Source organism: Vanacampus margaritifer, chromosome 5 (genome assembly GCF_051991255.1).
Source record: "Vanacampus margaritifer isolate UIUO_Vmar chromosome 5, RoL_Vmar_1.0, whole genome shotgun sequence".
In the NCBI taxonomy this organism is placed as follows: Eukaryota; Metazoa; Chordata; class Actinopteri; order Syngnathiformes; family Syngnathidae; genus Vanacampus; species Vanacampus margaritifer.
In genome coordinates, this window is record NC_135436.1 from 11,720,482 (window position 1) to 11,741,756 (window position 21,275).

General features: G+C 37.4%; 1 protein-coding gene across 3 annotated transcripts in view; it reads left to right on the plus strand.

The window, feature by feature from the left end:
- Nucleotides 1–20,829, plus strand: part of dpf1 (double PHD fingers 1) — a 52,414-nt gene extending 31,585 nt beyond the window's left edge. For 2 of the 3 annotated variants that reach the window (XM_077566018.1, XM_077566020.1), the window contains exons 9-13: nt 6,653–6,772; nt 8,916–9,028; nt 13,340–13,483; nt 13,553–13,634; nt 15,309–20,829. In XM_077566018.1, coding sequence (XP_077422144.1) covers nt 6,653–6,772; nt 8,916–9,028; nt 13,340–13,483; nt 13,553–13,634; nt 15,309–15,379 — 530 coding nt within the window. In that variant the 3' untranslated portion in view covers nt 15,380–20,829. The remainder of the gene's footprint in view (nt 1–6,652; nt 6,773–8,915; nt 9,029–13,339; nt 13,484–13,552; nt 13,635–15,308) is intronic. The other variant, XM_077566019.1, reaches the window with a different exon arrangement.
- Nucleotides 20,830–21,275: the final 446 nt, after the last annotated feature.

A 21,275-nucleotide genomic window follows, 5' to 3' on the forward strand; every position in this document is an offset into this window, starting at 1 on the left:
ATCATTAATTTGCATTGCTCTGTGATATTTTTTAAAATGTAGAACAAATACGGCAACAAATAGTGATACTTCAAATACTTGATATTAATTCATAAAATTAAGAAGAGGTTGGCTGAAAAGTAGTATGATTAAGTGTAATATAATTTTTTTTTTTATTGGGCCATGAGGCGGAAGGGTTATAAACTGATGGGGTGAGAGAGCAGGGAGAAAAGAAGGATAGGGTAAGGTAGTGTAGGTGTTGGGGGAAATGAGGGGTGGGAGATATAAGGAAGGGGGTGTCGGGGGCGTGTGGGGGGTATTTGTGGATTCATTGCTTGCTGGATAATTCCCAGGAGAATATGTCTCTCCAACACTTGAAAGCTGTGAAGTGTGTGGTTCTGCTCATACTCCTCCTGGTAATTGGAAGAGGGGAGGGGGGAGGAGGTGGAGACAGAGGAGGGAGAGGAGGGGTCAGCCGGAGAAGGGGAGATATGGGGGTACAACAAATGGAAATGCAGGGAAGAAGGAGACATAAGGTGCATGAGGCTTAGGAGGAAGAGGTAAAACCGTCATCGTTTTATGTATAGTATGTTTTACGTTTTTGCACATTGAGAATGGATTTTCGATTGTCCTCTCTATCCCTCCTCCTTCCTCCTATGTCCAGAAGTGGCGTGTCGGTGGTTGCAGGCTGGTTCTGAAACAAGGCCACAGGCGTTTAATCATTGATGGACTTTTTTTTCCCCCTCTCCGCTATGGGCCAGCAGGCAGCCTTGACTGAAATACACCAAGACCTGCTGATTCACTCCCTGCGGTCTTCACACACGCTCGCAGGCTGCAATACAAAAGCCAGGAAAGATACACATACATGCACATATATTACTACTGCGCACACATGTAGCCGTAAATGTGTTTCAATTGTGTGTGTGTGCGTTTGTGTGTCTGTCTAGCGTATCCCAGCAGGGATTTCGAGGCCCAATCAGTGGCAACAAACAAACATAGTGGAGATAAAAGTATATATGACCATTAAAAAGAAGACTCTAGTGTGTTTGCTTTAGCTCCAGGCGTGTACAACAAAGCTTTATAATGCACAGAAAACATCTGGCTGTGTTGATTTTCCTCAACATAAAAAGGCTTCAATACAGAAAAATTAACTCGAAAGGAAGTCCGATTCAAGAGCTCTACAACAATTTTTGCTTTTTATTGTAGGGAATATGTTACAGACCAGCCTGGCTGCGATATAGAGATCATATTAACAATAGACAAAAGTTCAATTTGAATGCATGTGCTTATGAAGTAAATTGAAAGAAACATTTTGTGAAAATTTCAAATTGTAGTTAAATGATAAAAACTTGAAATGCAATCCGTCTAAGGTGGGATTCCGCCACACTAGCCACTGAGCCGCAATGGACTTGATGTGTTTTTTTTTCCCTTTACAAATTATCAATTGTAGATGAAAAGTGAAGAAAAAAAAATTGAAGCAAGGTGTAAAACAGATGTTTTATGTGAAAGTTTTTGCATGGGAAAAAGTGTGGAGAATAAAATGCTATTAGTGAAATAATAATAAAGGCTACAAACATAAAGCATCCCCTCAATAACACACACTTTAACCCCTGGGTGTTATTTTATTTTGAAATGGCTTGGTCAGAACCAACAAAAAGCCAAAAAATGGTCAAATAACGCCCAGGGGTTAAGCACATTTAAACATACTCAAATGTATTTAAACTTATTAAACTCAGAAATGTTCAACCAAGTCATATAATCACCGTTAGCTAAATGCTAACATATTATGCTAAATGCCATAAATGGGCTAAAATAAATTAGCTACCTTCAAACAACTGCTATGTTAACACAAAAAAAGAGCTGCAACACATCAAGGCAGAAGGACTATTAATTAAATTTTGCATCGAATCAACATTTTATTAATTTTTTTTTATTTGGCTACGAAAGTTAACAGTTGACCCGTGGCCCAATTGTAGTTTTAGCACATTGTGCTGCGTCAGGCTTAGACACAGATCAATCACATAGCTCAAATTCATATGAAAAGATGAAAAGAATGATGCAGGCATAGGAAATGAGTTTATTTTTATTCATGTATTTATTTATTTATTTTTATCACACTATAGGTAAACATCTATACCTGTTAGATTTGTGACCTGCATTTGCACAGCTGGGTAACTCTGGTGTCTGCGGGCTTGGAATGGACAAAAACAACATTGATGCCTAAGGTCCTGTCATGTAAGATGACACTCTATGACACTATGGCATACATATTCAAGAAGTAACATTAGCTATTCATTCTCCAGCACTGTAAGATGGGACACAGACAAAGACAGACCCCGTTCCATTTTTTTAAAGATTTTCTCTGACACAAGCTTGTTGCCAAAATAAAACCGGACTAAAAAAATAATAAAAATAAAACCAGATTAATCAAAGAAAGCTGTGTCCTGAAATTTCTTCATTATTCTCCATCATAATCCTGACAACATGCGCAATTGGAGGTTCCACCTCTAGGAATTCACTTCCCCTGTATTATGCTGTCAAATCCCTTTTAAGAAATTATTACTTACAATTGACAATGACAGTGCAATTTTAATTTAACTCATTCACTGTCATGAATTCATTAAAAAAAAAAAAATATATATATATATATATATATATATATATATATATATATATATATATATATATATGTATATATATATATATATATATATATATATATATATATATATATATATATATATATTAAAAATTAGGGGCAACAGTTCACAATTTCTGTATCTGTTCCAAATGTACAATAAAAAAATATCTAGGTTTTCATACTCTTGTTAACAAAAGTGGGGAAAAAATTTTAACTAATAGAAATAGTTCAACTGAATTAAGCAATGAATGAATAAAAAAAAAGAAAAAGAACATAATTAAAAATTTGGGGCGTCAGGCGAATGCAATTTGTAATCATAATTAATCGCATGACTTCACTAGTTAACTCACAATTAATCAAAATGTTATATGTGTTCTAAATGTACAATAAAAAAAATCTAGGTTTTCCTACTCTTGTTAACAAAAGTGGGAAAAAAATGTAAACTAATAGTTCAAATGAATTTTTGACGTATATAGCCGTCAATGGCATTGACTGAGTTAACAATGACAATGTAGTGGTTCAGTTGCGAAAAAAATGAAATAAAAAATCAAAGTTACGTTCAGATAGTGTGAATATAAGTGTGAATTGTTGTCTGTCTCTATATGTGCATAGTATTATTTGGACTTTCATGTAGCAAAATGAGTCGAAACAGCTCCCTGTTTGATACTGCCACCGCATGCAAACTAAGAGCACAATAATAAAACGTGCTGTACTGTTAAATCAATACTAAATTGCAACAGGAACTCGTTGCAGTGTCCTTCTCATTATGCCGTTTTAGCAGCAACAGCAACAAATTTGACACATTTACTACCTTAAGTGTTAAAACTCAGTGGAAGCCTGCCAAATTGGATATAGCCAAGTGATATAAATCATAGCAAAATGCACCCCTTGGTATGAATTTTAGTATCTCTGCTGATTAAGTGCAATACGATATTTTATATTGTAATATGAAATGCTATAGCTATTTTGTTTATAAATTACCCAAATTATCATATCAAGTCTTCGTTTTGTTTAGCAAATATGAGCAAGCAATCACTGCAATTTCCATTTGCAAGCCAAGGGCTTGTCATTGCTATTAAAGAAGATGAGACCTATAATATTACACTCAATTTTTGTGATGATATGAACGATCATATTTTTAATCAACGAAAGCACGAACCAGGACCTGGCATATCTGTTGCCATCGCAGGTTTGATGAAACACAAGTAATATTTCCCATAATGAAAAGCTGATGCCACCGAGCTCTCATAATGCTATCGCTAGCAGAAAGATGATTAAAATTGTGATACGGCTATCTGTCTTATGAATTTAAGCTAACACTGTCAAGCCATGGCCAGCAGAACTCTATAAAACGGACATTAATATTTTCCTTTATACTAAAGCTGTGCTGATTTAAATGTCTATAAATTGTAATATGTTATATGTGCATTGTTGTTTTGCAGCTTTTGTAAATGTTTAGTTTTTGTGTGTACAGTACAGTACAGTACAGTAAAGTTATTAAATTCTCCAGGAGCATTTATACAGCCATTCCAAACCTTGCCATGCTCTTTGTCTCTCTTTAGCTATCATCCTGATCAGAATTGTTGTTGGAATTATTGTACAATATTCCTCAGCGGTTTCAAGCTAGCCTCTGTGAGGTACAACAACAAATATCTGCCCCTCCCGGTTCTCCTTCTCTTCTCTCACCCTCTTTTCAATCACATTATCACCCTCTCCTCAGCCCCTACCCCCTTCCGGCCAAACAAAATTCCACGCTGGAATGGAGGGATTAATGACCTCTCGCTCATGTGCACACGCACACACACTGACACACGAGCACGAGCAAGAGCATGCTATTGTCTTTCTGCATGTCAGCGGGCTTATCTTTTGCTTTTCTTCACGTCAAATGATTTCTTTGTTGTTTGCGTGAGTGTGTCTGAATGCATTCAGATGTATAATCCGCTGTCAAATAAAAAAGAACCATACGTCGCATCTTCTCGAAAGAACACACATGCACAACAGCGTGCAGAGGTCATGTGATTGCTTCCATTAACGGTGTTATGCAATCAACAGCCAAACAGCAGCAGAGATGCTACGATATTTTAGAGATGGACGTGGAGGTTGGCCTGCTTTGCAGTGGAGCTTGTGAGTTTGTCACAGCAAGGGTTCTGTGCCCTCTGGTGGTAGGAGAACATGGCTTGGTATTGGGTGCATACCTGATGATTAAGACCTGCATGCATACAGTTCAATAATAGCAAGACAGGACCTGCAGGCACACATTTTATTTAATCATTTCATTTTGTGCCTAATTCCATTTTACGTATACAACGATATACAACTTCCATAGGATTCATGATGTGTTTAAATATTGATGTTATTGCAGCACAGTTGCTTTTCTATGCCGAGTTTATATGTTTCCGATGAGCCTGCCTAGATTAACAGTACTCTAGTTTGCGTTCACATTCCAAATAACATTCATCATGTCAGATTATTGAAAGGTTCTAATTGTTTAAAGATGTGAATTTGAGTGTGAATGTTTGTTTGTCTGTATGTGCCCTGTGGTTGGCTGATGATCAAGCCGAAGAAATTGGATGGATGGATTAATTAAAGAATGAATGGATGGATTAATTAATTAATTAATTGATGGATGAATGAAATAATCCCTGATGAATGAATGGATCCATGCATGCAGGCATGCATGGATGAATTAAAAAAATGGATGGATTGAGCAATGGATGGATGAATGAATGAATGGATGCATAAATGGATGTATGGATGAAATAATCACTGATGGAGAAATAATGAATGGATGGATGGATGCATGCATGGATGTATGGATGTATGTATTAAGAAATGGTTGGATGGGTGGATGAATGAATGAAAGAATAAATTGATGGACTCATGGATGGATGGATGAAATAATAACTGATGGATGGATAATGAATGGGTAGATGGCTGCATGGTGGATGGATGAATAAAATAATGAATGGATGGATGAATAGGTGGATGAATGGATGAACATGTTTATGGATTCATTGATGGATGAATGAAATAATAACTGATGGATGAATGCATGATGGATGGATGAATTAGGGATTAATGGATAGATGAATTATTGAATGAATTGATGGATGGATGGATTAATAAATGGATGGATGGATTAAGAAATGGTTGGATGATGAATGGATGAATGAATGAATGAATAATTGAATTGAAGACTTTGTGGATGGATGGATAATGAATGAATGGATGGATGAATAAATGAATGCATGCGTGACTGAATGAATGAATGAATGAATGGGTGGATTGATGGATGGGTGGATGAATGGATGAATGGATGAATGTATGAATGGATGAATGAATGAATGGATGCATGCATGCATGTATGGATGAATTAAGAAATGGATGGGTGGGTGAATGGATGGATGGATTGTAGGATTGCACTTCTTGTTTGTCTTCTCTTAAAATCTCTTATTGAGACTTGGCCTTAATTTGGAATAAATGTTGCACAAAAGCCTCCAAACACCAAAGAAACCAACTAAAAAGCTTGCAGCTAAACCTTTGAAGCTTGTGATGTGAAGTTAAACTGAAGTTTTGTGTGACTTTCAAGACTGATTTTCCCCCAAACTTCCAAATGCTCAAACTTCCAAATGACGGCGTTATTTGCCGAATCCCCCTCATATGCAGTTCCTAGCAATCTTGCTCTCTTTCTTCCTTTTTTTCACATCTTCTGCCTACCTCTAGGCTAAGCATTTGGCGAGCCCGGTGCAGTCCTTGCCAAACAGATGAAATAGTAAAAGAAATGTTTCATTCTGCTGAGTGTGTTTTATATCTCACTAGTATATGTTTTAACTTTGACTTCTTTTTGTCCGAGACTACATGTTTTTATTTCCCATTTCAGTCATTTTGTTATGGTTTCATTGACAATCCGTTGTGCTCTCAAGAAGCTGACAATGAGAGCTTGCTTGCTCAATATTAAAACATATTCAGTTTTGCATTATACTACTCTTCCAGCGTCTCTAAGCCGCCGATTCTTCTTTGTCCTTCCGACAGCCAAGAAAGCAGCAGATGGCTCGGTCATCGCCAATGGATACTGCGACTTTTGCCTTGGCGGCTCAAAGAAGACTGGCTGTCCCGAGGACCTTATTTCCTGTGCGGACTGTGGGCGCTCAGGTAGGGCAAAGATGAAGGGGATGTTTAGAAGGACCAAGGCGGTTCTCTGTTGATGCCCCCTTTGCTCATCATAAACGTCATATAGTCTTCATTATAAAAAAATTTAAAGGATGGACCATACCAATGTTTTTTTCAGCCCATCTTCAAACAATCATGTACAGCAAAACAAAATGGCAATGCAGTGACTCTAATGCTGGAATGTTTCAAATGTTAACCTCCACACACAAATGGCCCTCGTTTTATGTTCTTAAAATGTAAAAAAAAAACAAAAAAATGGAAGAGATTTGAAAGTGGCAACAAATTACATGCAGTGAAAGTATGTTTTTTTTTCTGGTCTAGAAACATGAGTGGCACCTTATTAAGTCATTGCATAGTAAAACCATGCAGAATGAACGCACACAAATGGGATGACTGGACTATATATAAAATTTTGAAAAACACACACACAATATCATATTTGCGGGTGTAATTGTCACTTCTTGATTAAATATTAAGCTCCTTTAAAATGTTCCCATTGCATTAGCATTTCATAAAATTTGACATAATTTTGTCGTAAATGTTGTTAAGCATTTGGCTCAATACAAAAGTATTCAAAGTGCTGTTAAGCTGTAAAATCTTCAGAAGAGGAGCTGTCCTAAACAAATCAATAAATAAAACTATTAAATGCTGTTTCTATGCGATGATGTAATGATAAACCAAAATCACAAAGGTGAAGAGGAAGCCGACAAAGAGATCTTCACGGATAAAAGTGACTCATCTCTATTTCCCCAATTTATTCCGGCCATGCCAACAGGACACGCAATCTGTGATGAAGTCCCCGAGGCCAAAATGTTCGTGGACATGACTGGAATAAATTGTTGAAATTGAGACAGTCAACTTTGTCCTGAAGTTATGCATTTTTATTCTTTGTAGTACAGTATAGCCTATTTAAGGCACCGAATTGTATTGAAAATTTTGAACAAGATGAACTTGTACTTTTTTCCACCTTCATTGTATTGATGAGTTAGTTTTTTTGAATTTTTTTTTTAATCTGTTCTTCATACAGTAAGGAGCTAAGATAAAAAAATAAGGTGAAATATAGAAGAAGGCCCTATGTAACTTTAGTTGTTATTATGGTTATACAGTACATGCTCAGAATTAAAAGATAATGTTATTGCCCAAATTCTAATTGGTTCACTGATTACAATGTTTTATTTGGTTTTGTTTTTGCAATAAAATTAAGCATGTTTTTGGGTTTCACCTTCTTGTGTGAAAAGAAACAAATGTATACGAAATTGTTGTGAGTTGCATGCATTTTTCATAAACCATTAATGTTTTTTTTCCTCCCTAATTTTCTAACATGACTTCAGGTTGTGCATAGAAATCAAGCATGATGTTGTCTGTACATTTATTATCTTATCCGTCCGATTGTGTCTTGAGTGGTGTGAATGCTAAAAAAAAAAAAAACATTGTAAATTCTTATTTAAATTCTTAATAATGCACTGATTGCATTTGACAGGTTTACTGTATTTTTGTTTTTATGTACAGTATTTGTATGTATATATTGTCCATTCAGTGTTTCTTTTTATCCTAAAATAAAAAATAAAACCAAAAAGATGTACGTGATTTGTAATGAATAGGCTAAAGCATGCAAAACACTGGTATGGTCCTTTTCTTTTCTTTTTTTATTAATTGCATTCGTTAGAGCAGCGAGTAACTGTAATAAAGAAAAATGTTGATTGGAAAAGGTACAGTAACATTTGGATAGCAATGCCTGTCTCTAGAAACGGTACAAATGCTAAACAGACTTTATTACCAAATACTGTACCTTGATCATTACTCACAAAATACTTCTAGATTTCATGTGTCGCTATAAAATTTCATACAAATTATACAGTATATGCAAAACAGATGCTATCAGAAAATAATTTCCATTATTTAATGAAATCGGATGTTCACGTCAGCATCTCTCATACCTGAATCAATCACTTTCAAGAAGTAATCGAATTAATGGCGAGATGGCCGACAAAGCTGAAAGTACAGAAAGTAGTGGTGAAAATTGTGTGGGCATGTGCGTGCCGGTGTGTGTGCGTGTGTGTGTGCGTGTGTGTGTGCGTGTGTGTGCGTGTGTGTGCATTTGTGTGTGTGCATGTGGCGCACCCAGGCCACCCGTCCTGTCTGCAGTTCACAGTGAACATGACAGCTGCAGTGAGGACTTATCGCTGGCAGTGCATCGAGTGCAAGTCCTGCAGCCTGTGTGGCACCTCTGAGAATGACGTAAGATTTCACTCCCTAGGAAATTAGTGGAAAATGTAGCAACACAAATGTAAGCTCTCTATAGTACTGTACAGTAATTGGTTGAGAATCGAACATTTGCCTAGCAACAGGAATGCCACTGCACTTGCTTTGTGCACGTGTGCAAACAGCAAAGCCTGCTCTTGAGTGGTCTTGCTGGACACTTTATTTTATGATTGCAGATTGAAATCAACAAAGCTTTATTCTCAGTAATGACAGTATTTTGTACAACATTGTCCCAACTCCCATTGCAACAGACTATTTCAGTGTACTGTATAGTTCATGTTCCTCTTGCGCACGAGTGGCTGCAAACACACACACAAATCACACACACGCACACACATTTTGTTTTTTGTTTTTTAATGTCAGATATTTCTGGAATTACTGAAATGCATCCATGTTTGACAGGTAATCCCCAAATGGATGTATTTTACAACCACTCAATTTTTCTATATATATCCTTTCAAAGAATTAAAACTTTTAATTAGCCTTGACACATTTTTTATCCGATCAGCGATCAAGGAGTTTGAAAAAAAAGTGAATCAATTACTAACCCTAACCCTAACCCTAACCCTATTTAAAACACTTTTATATTTACTCTGCAATAGACCACCGCCATTTGAGCTGATCGGTACTGGCCCGGCCCACGAATAGCAAAAATACATGTATAATTGACATAAATTGAAATGCATGCGGAAAAAAACTTTTTGAAAAATGTTGATAACCATTAAATATAACATGTAATATATGTACATGTATATGACATAATTGATTGATCGGGCAAATTAACCCTACAAAGCCTGAACTATGAAATATATGAGAGAAAATTATGATTCATTGTAAAGAGAGTATTTATTTACGACGGCATATTAGGGCTATGTATAAATACAAATATTTTTTAGAGGGCGGGTCAATATTCAGAGAAAAAAAAACTCACGTCACTATAAAGTGGCAAATTTGCAAGAAAAAAAATCATACATTTTTTACTTTATAAAGTGGCAAATTTGCGAGTTTATAAAGTGGCAGATATGTACGGTGGCCCTGAAGTGCAAAATGCAAAAACAAAAAACTGACACGAATGCAAATAGAAAAAACACAAACCAAATTTAAAAAAAAACACAAAAACAAAACAACGCAGCAAATAAAAAAATAACACAAATGAAAAGGTAGTCACAAACACAAATCAGAAAACAAAAAAAGAAAATAACAGCAAAAAAGGTAATCGCAAACAAAGCAAAATACACAAACACAAATGAGTGTGATTTTTGATTTGCTGTGGTGTTTTGTTTTTGTGTTTTGTTTTTTATTTGGTTTGTGTTTTTGTTTTTGCGTTTAGCACTTCAGGGCCACTGTAGATAAAAAAGAAAGTAAAACTCAGAAACTTACGAGAAATACACGTAGCATACTACTAGAATGTGTGTGCCAATGCTTTTTAGTCGGATTTCAAATAAGGAGATAGCAGAGATTAACCATTAAGCATTAATGCATTCGCTCTGTGACGCGTTGAGTACAGCCAGTGACAAAGACGCCTCGCTTTGCGAAGGTCCACACCCTGAGGATCAAGCATTTATGTTAATTTGTTAAAATGGATATTTACTTGTACATTTATGTTTCCAGAATTATTATTTATACATTCATACATTTTGGTTGTTTTTTTTGTACAAGTAGTTAAGTTGATAAATCTGCTGCGCTCCGTCGTTCACTTACATTTACCAAAAGTATGCTAACTTCTCAGGGATCAGGAAGTGTTGTTTCTCTAGCTGCTGTGTATGACGGGTAAAGTTTAAATTAAGAATGAATCCGTCTCCACCCTGCCTTTTCATTTTATAAACTGTGTATTAACCACCAACGAATCCTCACGTTAGACTATGGCTACGCTACGTGTATTTCTGAGTTTTTTTCTCACAAATCTGCCACTTTATACTGTCGCAAGTGGCAAATTTGCGAGTTTTTTTCTCAGAATATTACCCCCACCCTCTAAAAAAATATATTAAACATGGCCCTAATATGCCATCGTATGGTCCTTTTGAACAAACACATTTTTTTTAGAATCAACTTCCACATATGACTTTTGAATTGTGTCATATTTGATACATCCGGTCACAATGCTTTAAATGCGTACATTTATAACTGTCCAAAATATAATAATAAACAGACATATCAAACATATTAGTATTTCCAAAAATCGGATTATTACTTACTTACTTACTATTAATAAGTATACGTGTCTCTCCTTTCTCAATTGGGGCGATCTTGCAAGGTTGCTGGAAAAGCCATCAGCTGGGTGATGCTGCCCTCTAATGGATTATCCGTGCAATGCATGTGTCAGATCATATCGTCGAGGTTTTACAGTTTTTCGTTGTAGGTTTGGTTTGTCTTGAAACTGAGATGACAGTTTCAACATGCCATGGACAAATCCCAAAACTATCTTACAATTGGTGTCAATTGAATGGCATTTCTCATTGCTGTCAGCAAATTGCCAATGTCTTAGTACATGTCTCAATTGCCTCAATGGATCTGTGCAAATGGTTGTTTTAGCCTACAGTTAGCACAATGTGTCCACATTTAGCACATTTTCCAAATGGATAGATATTGCTTATCAAACTGGATTAGTTGTTTTTCAGTCTAATGGCTGTTTTCTCCAAAACATGTCAGCAGGATTTCAGTGTGTAAGTCATAATATGCAAAATCATCTGTTCAATTGTCAAAATTAGTCCAGCATATCACAGGCGATCAGTTGAGAGGATGGCTGAGACATTCACACCGTTTTTTTTCTCACAGTATTGCAAGGGAAAATATCCGCTGCGACATGGATGAAAACATTTGGCCAAACAAAGAACAGCATATGGATGGCCAAGAGGGGGAAGGTCATGATAGTGACTACACATTAAATTCTGTTGAGTAAATTTGACTCTGTTTAGAGTAAATTTGACTCTATTTTGAGTGGGACCAAATAGACTCATTTTAAGTGTAATTTACACTTGGAAGAGAGTAAAATAAAGAATTGACAAAAAAAAAAAGTCAAAGAAGGGTTGAGGAACCTTCAGGTTGGGGGACGGCCGCAGTGCCACCTGAGCTACGCCACTTCTACTGTTTGCTTAGCTCCAAGATGTTTTTGGTCTTGGAGTTATGAAGATTCCAGCTGACATGAGCGATATACTTACTGCAGTAACACACAGCAGGAGCTCTGTTGCTCAGGCAGTAGATCGGCTGTCTCCTTAGCTGAAGGTCGTGAGTTCGTTCCTCAACCCTTGAGTGACTTTTATTATTATTATTATTTTTTTACTTCTTTATTTTACACTCTCAAGTGTAAATATTACTCTAAAACTGAATCTATTTGGTCCAACTCTAAATAGAGTCGAATTTACTCAATATAATTTACTGTGTAGTGAAAGTGTTACAGTAGTTGGTTCTTCATTTAGTTATTAGTTTTTCATGGATATACAGATTTCGGCTAAGATTTTTTTATTTTTTTTTTCACTCTCATGTGTAAGTAACTTTGTGTGAATAAAAAGTGTTGCAATTTCCTTGACTGTGAGTGGCGTATGTCAAACCGCAAACTTTGGAAACTGCTCTTGTAAAATCCTTTTTTCCCTCAGTTTTATACATAATATAATATATAATACATTTGTATTTTGTTAGCTGTTGTGAGAAAACATCTAATGATTTTGACTTGCAGTGCTCACAGAATACCAAAGGGACGATGCATTTTGGGGCACTGACTACTTGTATGACATAGAAATTTGATTTTGACACATAGGTGAGCTGTTTTGGGAGAGATATGAGCTTTTGCAGATGATCCAAAGAGTTGTGCAAAATCATCCAAGTTACTTTTGGCAAAAGAACTAAGTGAATGCAGATGAGCCAAAGCAATTGAGAAGGATCTTTGCAACCCGTTGTGATTGTACCATCTCTTTGTTTGGGAAAGGAACTTGGAGTGAAGCATGTGTGAGCAGTTTTGGGATAGAAATGTGCTTTTGCTAATGAACTGATTCTGTTTGGCCAAATGAGCTTGCAGTTTTGAAAATGTCATCTCAGTTTCAAGAAATGTGCCAAACCTATGGAGAAAAACTGTAATAGAGGGCTTAAAATGTCTTGTATTTAAAATGATACGTTTGGCTTTATAGGTTAAGAAATTACAGCCGATCACTGATTTTGCATGAAATGCAATATATCATCCAAATAAAACACTTTGCATTAGACCAAGTGTCTACATTGCAATGGTGTAAGATGTAGTCTGTGCAGTCGTACATTTTAGATCGACTTTCTGCTACCAAATTGTCACTCCGCCAGGTGCACCTCCAAGACGCTCCTCCAGTTATGCCGAAACGCCCAGTTTGGCGGAGACCGGCCTGCCAGCCAAATTGGCAAACACGCACAGCCAGCCTGGCACCAATAGGGAAATCAAGATCCACCGGCATTTGCGCCACGGCGCAGGTGCGCTGTCTACAAAAATAGAGCCCTCTATCTTACGAGTTGAATTAAGAGTTTGTTTTTCTGTTCCAGGATCAGCTGTTGTTTTGTGACGATTGTGACAGAGGTTACCACATGTACTGTCTGAGCCCTCCTATGTCTGAACCTCCAGAAGGTATGTATGGTAATTTTAAATTGCAATTTAAAGTGACATCATTATAAATCATCAACAAAAATAATTCTAATATTTGTGAGCTGGTGTATTTTATGTTCATCCTTCATCACACTACAGAATTTTAGAGGGTGCCTTCTAGTGCACATTACTATGCTTACTCTATGAGGATTTTGAATGTTGTTGTCATGGAAATAGGTAGCATACAATAGTGTGTTTCCATGGCAAAAGCGTTACTTTGCTGATTATACAGAAAGAGTGTCATGCAGAACTGAGTCTGCCATGTTCTGGCCACACATCATTTTTTTTTTTTTATTACAATGAGTTATCTTTTATCTCTTTTTTTTATTGTAGAGGCACAATGTACATTAATGAACATTTCAAAAATAAAATATAAACGCACCAAGTTATACCCAAAGGGCTCATTTCAATTGGTAGGCCCCCTGCCATAAGGTAGATGGCTAATATAAAGCAACATCAGCAAAACACAATTTAACAGGAAAGCAAATTAAATCAATAATACAGACACAATACAAACATTACTAATAACCATTTCTTTAAATTATATTGAAATAATAATATTTAATTAATTTTAATTAAAATTAATTAATAATAATAATAAATATTTAATTATATTATGAGATAGACTCTTTTAGATTTTTGGGGTTTTGTGGGTTTGCGTGTGAAGGTGAAGCTAATATGTGACGTTATTTTATATACAAGACAGCAGTCTTTTAAAAAATATTTAGTTTAAGCCAGAATTGTAAGCGCTTGTTTGTATAGACATATTACCGGGTTCAGAGAAGTAGAATTTGTAGTGGGTAGATAATAATTAATATGAGATATTGTAAGGTAAAACATGTACATTCGGGCAGCTTCTGTTGACATATGATTTCTAAAATGCCTAAAATTTGCGATTGAAAATTTGAGAATTGTATATACTAAATCAATGTGATGTTTAAAAGTGAGAGTGATATCGAACATGATGCCTAAATATTTATACTCATGTATAATTTGGATTTTCTATCTATGTGTGATTTACTAGGTTTCATTAAAAAAAAAAAGTATAGTATCCGTTTTGAATGAGTTAAATTGTGACAGTTACTCAGCCAGTTTGAAATGTTTATCCTAACCTTTGTAATGTGTGTAGCAACCTCTGAATGATCTCTACATTAAACAAAAATCACAGTGTCATCTGTGTAAATAATGACCTGGCCGCTTTGTCACACAGATGTAAAGACAAAACAGAATTGGACCAAGGATTGATCCCTGTGGGATACCTATGACAAGATGGCTAAAAATAGATTCCGTATTATGATTTAAATCAAATAGAAGTAGACTGGGTCAATTTAAATGTGTCAAATTTAGCCTAGAGAACTGTATCAAACGCTAAGGTGAGGATTCAGCAATCATTCATGAACTCTCACTAGATAAAACCGATTTTTACATATGAAGCACTTTTGTTTCTTAATGAATGTCACTAATCCAAACCCATACTGACCTACTTGTCAAATCCCTTCCACCCGCTAACCACTGGCCCAAATGTGATGCTCCGACATCAAGCTTTCATTTGCAGCAATACTTAACACTCTAAGATGAAGGCTTAACCTAAAAGTCTTTACAATAGGAGTGATTGAACTCATGATGTGTGTGTGTGTGTGTGTGTGTGCGTTCCAGGAAGCTGGAGCTGTCATCTGTGTTTGAGACAACTGAAGGAGAAGGCCTCAGCCTACATCACCCTCAATTAATCTGGAGAGCTAGCTATGCGTGCCTCATCCTCTTGGCCCTTCATCCTGTCCCAAACATTCCCACCGTCGCCCTCTGTCTGTCTCCGAGCGCCGATGCGCCTCCGCTTTCTGACCCTGCGACCTTTGACTCAGCACAGGACTCAGCGACTTGATCTGAACTTCTCCTGAAGGGAGCTACACTGTAACTTCCAACGTCCATTTGATGCTGCTCTGAATGGATGACACCCAACACCAACATGCAAACACACATATATAAACACGCACACACGGATACTTTTCTCCTCTGGTGCAGAAGAATTCATCGGCTGGCAATACGTTTGCTCGCAAGACATACACTCCAGTCTGCCAAGGGCACTTTGGAGGAATACTACTCCACTGGAGCCCCCTTAAGGGCCCTCAGAAGAGCCCTAATGATCTTTGGCTGCAACATATTCAAGTAGCGAGTGAGAATTAACAAGACGGAAAAGGTGCAAAGCAGAGGACGTGGCTTGGAAGGCCCGGGATAACAACGGGGCACTTTCTTTCACTCATACAAACTTTTGGAAAATCAACTTTTAAGGCTGGTACAATAAACTTCTTCTGTAAGATCTTACAGTTTCCAAGAATTGTACAGAATTCAGACTCTTTGAAGACAATTTAACATCTAGCGTGGAGCGCAAACTACCCAGTATCAATGATTTCAGAATGGATTATGAAAGCTTAGCTGTCCAGTTCAAATCTTCTGAAATCAGTGATCTCTGATTAAAATATGAAAAAAAAAAAACGTTTTTAGGGGGGCGAGGAAATGACTGCTTAGGCTGAGGAACTCTCCAAAAACCTTCCACTTGAGCGAGACAATGACTGTGAAGCCAACACATCACCACGTGCTTGCGTATTGTCAGCGTGTTGCGAATGTAGGATTGTTGTTTGTTTGGCCTTTTTTATGATTCATTTTTATTATTGACTTTTCAGTTGCATGTTGTTATTTTGATTGTTCGGGAACTGTTTATAATTGAACTCGAGAAAAAGCACACTTAAATCGCAATAATGTCTTTGTGATAAGAGCTGTTTTGGCCAAATTAGGCGTGTTTTAAAGTGTGTGTGCGTGCGCGTGTGTGTGTGCGGATCCGAGCAGTGCAGTAGATGTAGCTGGCTCCACACTCAATGGGAGCCACTTTATGTGAGGTGGTGGCAGTTAAGTAGGAGGGAGGTCATTTCAATGTGAGGAAAACCGAGATTCACCCGGTCAAGGATTCCGGCACAGACGCGGGTGAGACGAAGGAATTGTTTTCAACAGGAGATGTCACAAGCTAACACTCAAGTACTACATAATATTCAAAACCAAATTCAACTGACTGAGTCTTGGAGTTCTCACTGTGACGCACATTGTCTACCAGCCATTTCACAACACAATTTCTGAAGTGATACATGTTTATATTTGGTTTGTTTTGGTGCGGTCTTACTCCTCTACCTCTCTTTTCTTTTTCCTTTATTTTGTCACAACACCCTCAATATTCAGGGGCTGGAATTGTGGAAAGAACAACAGTTTTTGTCTTTTATTATTCAATTTTCCCTGCCTAAAATAATGTAATCTCACTATCAAATGTTTTATTGTATTTATTAATGTTGTTCCGAAACCGATGCTGGTATCGGCAGAGGCCCCGATACTGCATTAAAGCCGTGGTATCGGTGAGTACTGACAAGTAACATGCCAATACCATTAATTCTGATGCTAATATAGGATTTTGGATGCAGCATCTTGTGTTTTGCTCATGCATGACATTCACTGATGTGTGACGTGTTCACGGCATGCCGAGCTAAGATATCCTATTGGCCCTTGAATTCTCTGAACCAATGGCAGGACAGCTTTTTCATGCTGAGAAAAAAAACCCGTAGGTATCGGTATGGTATCGGCAGAGGCCGGTACTGGAAAGCTGGGTATCCGAATCGGTATCGGAGGCCAAAAAATGGTATCGGAGCAACACTAGTATTTATTAATAACAACCAATCCTATAATTCAAGCTCGTTCTGACCAGCCAGCTGTACTTGCATCCAACTATGGCTGCTAAGTGAATGTGTCACAGTCATTTGCACATTTGACACATGAACACTTGCATAACATAAACATCTCTGCGCATGGTGAACAAAGTTTCAGTGAGCCTCATGCCATTAGACTTATGTCTTTCTCTCTCTCTCTCTCTCTCTCTCTCTCTCTCTCTCTCTCTTTCTCTCGTCTGCACAATAAACCACTAAAACCAGCATGTATATATATGTCACCCAACCAGAGAAAATCCAGTGTTTCATTAAAGATGCAAGCTAGTATTTATTTTGGGGACTCTTCTGTTGAGGACAAATAATATTTTGAGCCAGCATATCTAACCTTAAAGCAGTGGTTCTTAACCATGTTGGAGGTACTGAACACCACCAGTTCCTACGCGCATTCACCGAATCCTTTTTTTTTATTTAAAGGCATAGTGTGTAATATTTTGTGCCATGTAGTGGTGAACTAATAATTCTTTTTTTTTTTAAACACACACACACACACTATTGATTTCAATAATATGCAAAAAGTATATATCCAATCACATAAACGTAATTTTCTTATATAATTATAGGTAATCACTAATTATATTACACGGCTGGAGCCTCACCTTACAAGATGACATATTTTGACGCCATCTTCCTGCTACGGATGCAGAAAGGACAACTTCCTGTAAGTAGTTAGCCCTGCTTACAGCTAGTGACAGACCCAATGCGTCGACCGCCGGTTACCTTCCACAGCTGGGGCTTGTAGGTGGTCGCTACTGAGTCCCGTGATTTGGGCTCCCGCCACTTGTTGCCCTCTGCTTTACCCTCAAAAGCTTGTATTAGCTTCTTCCACTCCTATATAAATAAAGATGATTTGACTTGACTAGCCACTCTTGTTAGCTGCTCGATCCACTAGCCGCTCTTGTTAGCTGCTCTGACTAACTCCTGCTCACTCGGTCTTTCGGCGTCGCTTGTCGGGGTTCTCCCCGCCTGCCAAGTTGTTGTCGCTCGCTGATATGCTCCCCCGCTCACGCCAAATAATAATATTGATAGTAGGCTGTCTCTCTGAGTCACCAAAGTGCTTCAAAATACAGTACATGCACTTCAGCTGTATTCTATTATTTGATGGCATCTAGTGGTCCACTATTACACACTGTACCTTTAATGTTTTAAATTATTAATGCTAATAAATTATTTAAAAAAATTTTTTTACTAGTGAACAAAGTCAACAGGGACTTTTCATGGAATTTGACTCTCTTCATCTAATTCAGCAAGCGCTGTGTTCTTGTATCCCCCACTACATGCTAGTTTTCCTTTAGTTTTGATAGCTAGCTAGTTGTGGTCCAGCACAACTAGCTAGCTAGGATTGCTCAACTTGGCATTGCAAATCATGCAGTTAAGGCACTGACTCCCATCACTCAACTCAACTCTATATTTATAGAGCACTTTAGGGGCAGTAGATAAATTGAAAACAGCAGAAGCCCCAGAACTGAACCCTGTGGAACACCATACATTCCGTTATATTTGTGGATTCATATTGCACATATTCATCTAAGCACTTTGAATTTTTATTGCTTGACATACAGTAGTTAGTATGATGGGATTAAAATAATAAAGAAGTCACATGACGTATCGCAACAGTCACAAGTCGATACTGAGCGCATCAAATTCCCTGCAGCACTGATAGGCCAAGCAACGTAGCGTGATTACCTGCAGCTAATGATGGCCAAGTAGGGCGTGTCATCATGGATCATATGAATCGGGTGTGTGTCTTAACCTCCACCGAACCCCTGGGGTTCCATTAAACCCAGGTTAAGAACCATTGCCTTAAAGGAAGCTTTGGATTTTTTTAGGAAATCGTTGTCTTTTACAAAGTGGGCAAAAGGGACATAGACTATAATTTTCGATGTGCAGTATGCGCAAGAGTCTTAATCCATCATTAGATTTGTTATTTTAGAACGTCTAGAATGTCACTTAATACAGCACAGACCTCCGCCAAAGTCAAACAAAAGTAACAAATAACAAGGAACGATCAGCGCCGAGCGCCATACTAATGTTTTGTTTGTGTGTCTGTTCATTAGTGAGGTTATTTCCGGGTTTATGGGCGGTGAAGAACCAACTGGCAGTTCCATTAGCATTCTGGGTGGGGAGGGGGGCTGGCAGATGCAGTGATGCCAAACAAACTCAAATGGTGAAAATGCTTCCCCGTGTCTGCACCTTTACCAAGTTTGTTTTTGTATGCTTTGTATTATCCTGCATTTGGCCTAGTTTTACTGTGACAAAATGACTGCTTTGATAAAGGTCATTGAAAGAGACTTTTGCATTGTGCTGGACTGCTTGTCATAGCAAAAGCTATTTTGTTGACATGTTTCCAAAATTACATTTGATAGTCAGTGATGGTTTAGTTAACAACAAGCAGAGACCAAAATGTACGTAACCCTTTTATAATTTGCTGCATTCTTTTGGTCTTTCTTTTCTTACTCTGTTGCTCTCTCAAAGCACTTACTGCACACCTGGGTGAATGCATATCCATGATAGCCACATTTCATCTGGAAAAAAGGTCACATACTCGATTTTGGTCAAACATTTCCAGCGAACGCTGAGAAATCATAGCCATCCAGCTGTGCTGAATAGGCTTTCATGTTGCCATGAAAACAATGTTTTGACATAATGTTCAAATGAAAACGTTCTCTTTTTTTGTTTTGTTGAAATCTTTGTATCATGTTAATTGTACGTTTGTCCTACAAAATCCTATGAAAGTCTCTGACAACAAGCCGTCATAATGTCCTGGTTAAATTCTGGTTCATCTGAGTGTGAAATCTCGATTTGTGTGGAAAAGGCAGATTGCTGGTTGTTTGAATGAAAATTGGACTGTTTGCAAGTTTTGGATGGATGAAGATGATGTTAACTGAAAAGCCTTTAAATGAAAAGCTTTCCTGGCACTTATTGGTGGAGTCATTTTTGATTGTACTATGTGAGAAGGATATGGCGGCCATTCATGACCTTCATGTTATTGTAAATTGAAACCTAGAACATCCTGGTACCCAATTTGTGGGGTGACAAATGGCAAGGTCAGATTTGATACTTTTTTTTTTTGCCATTCTCGGCCTCTCGTGTAAATTCTTAGTCTGTGATTTTGCTTGCACTTTTTCATTTTCCCACCAAAAAGAAGATAATTATGAGAAGCGTATGTGTGAGGATGCACTTACGATTTTTTTGTATCTTTTCCCCTGAAAAAATCTGATTGTCTTCTGTAAATAACCCTGGATAAAAAGTTTTAATTTGTATTTTTTACCTTGAGAGGAAGATGAAATCTTCTTTGACACTTTTTATTCTCATGCTGTCATCACTGCAATCATTGTCTGTAAATTCAACATCCTCCATTTTCTTCTTCCCTTGACTCCATTTTTTTTTTTCATTAAAAAGATGAGATTGAAAAATAATGTGTTTGTGTTGTCCATTTGTGTGTTTGCATGGATGCATTTTATTTTTGTGCTCAGACTCAAAGCATATAAAAAGCAAGTTAGTCAGTCTGGGGAAATGTTCTTTACACATTTTCTTCCACTGCAATTATTAAGGTTTGATTGTAGGTGCCAGATCACCACCATTTCCTAGAATAGGTTTTAAAATGTTAGACAGTGATTTTTGTGACGAACACCTTTTTGTGGCTTCCTCTAAATGGGCGGCGTGGCTCAGTGGTCGTCTCAGCCGACATCCAGCGATTTCTGTTCGCCTTTTGTTGACAGTGGATATGAGTACGCACGCCGTTGGCGGCCTCATAATATTCATTGACTTGGGGAGGGGTTTGATTTCTACAACAATTCAGAGGAATTGTCCCACACTGTTGTCATATTTATGAATGAAATATGATGACATCCACCACGTACAT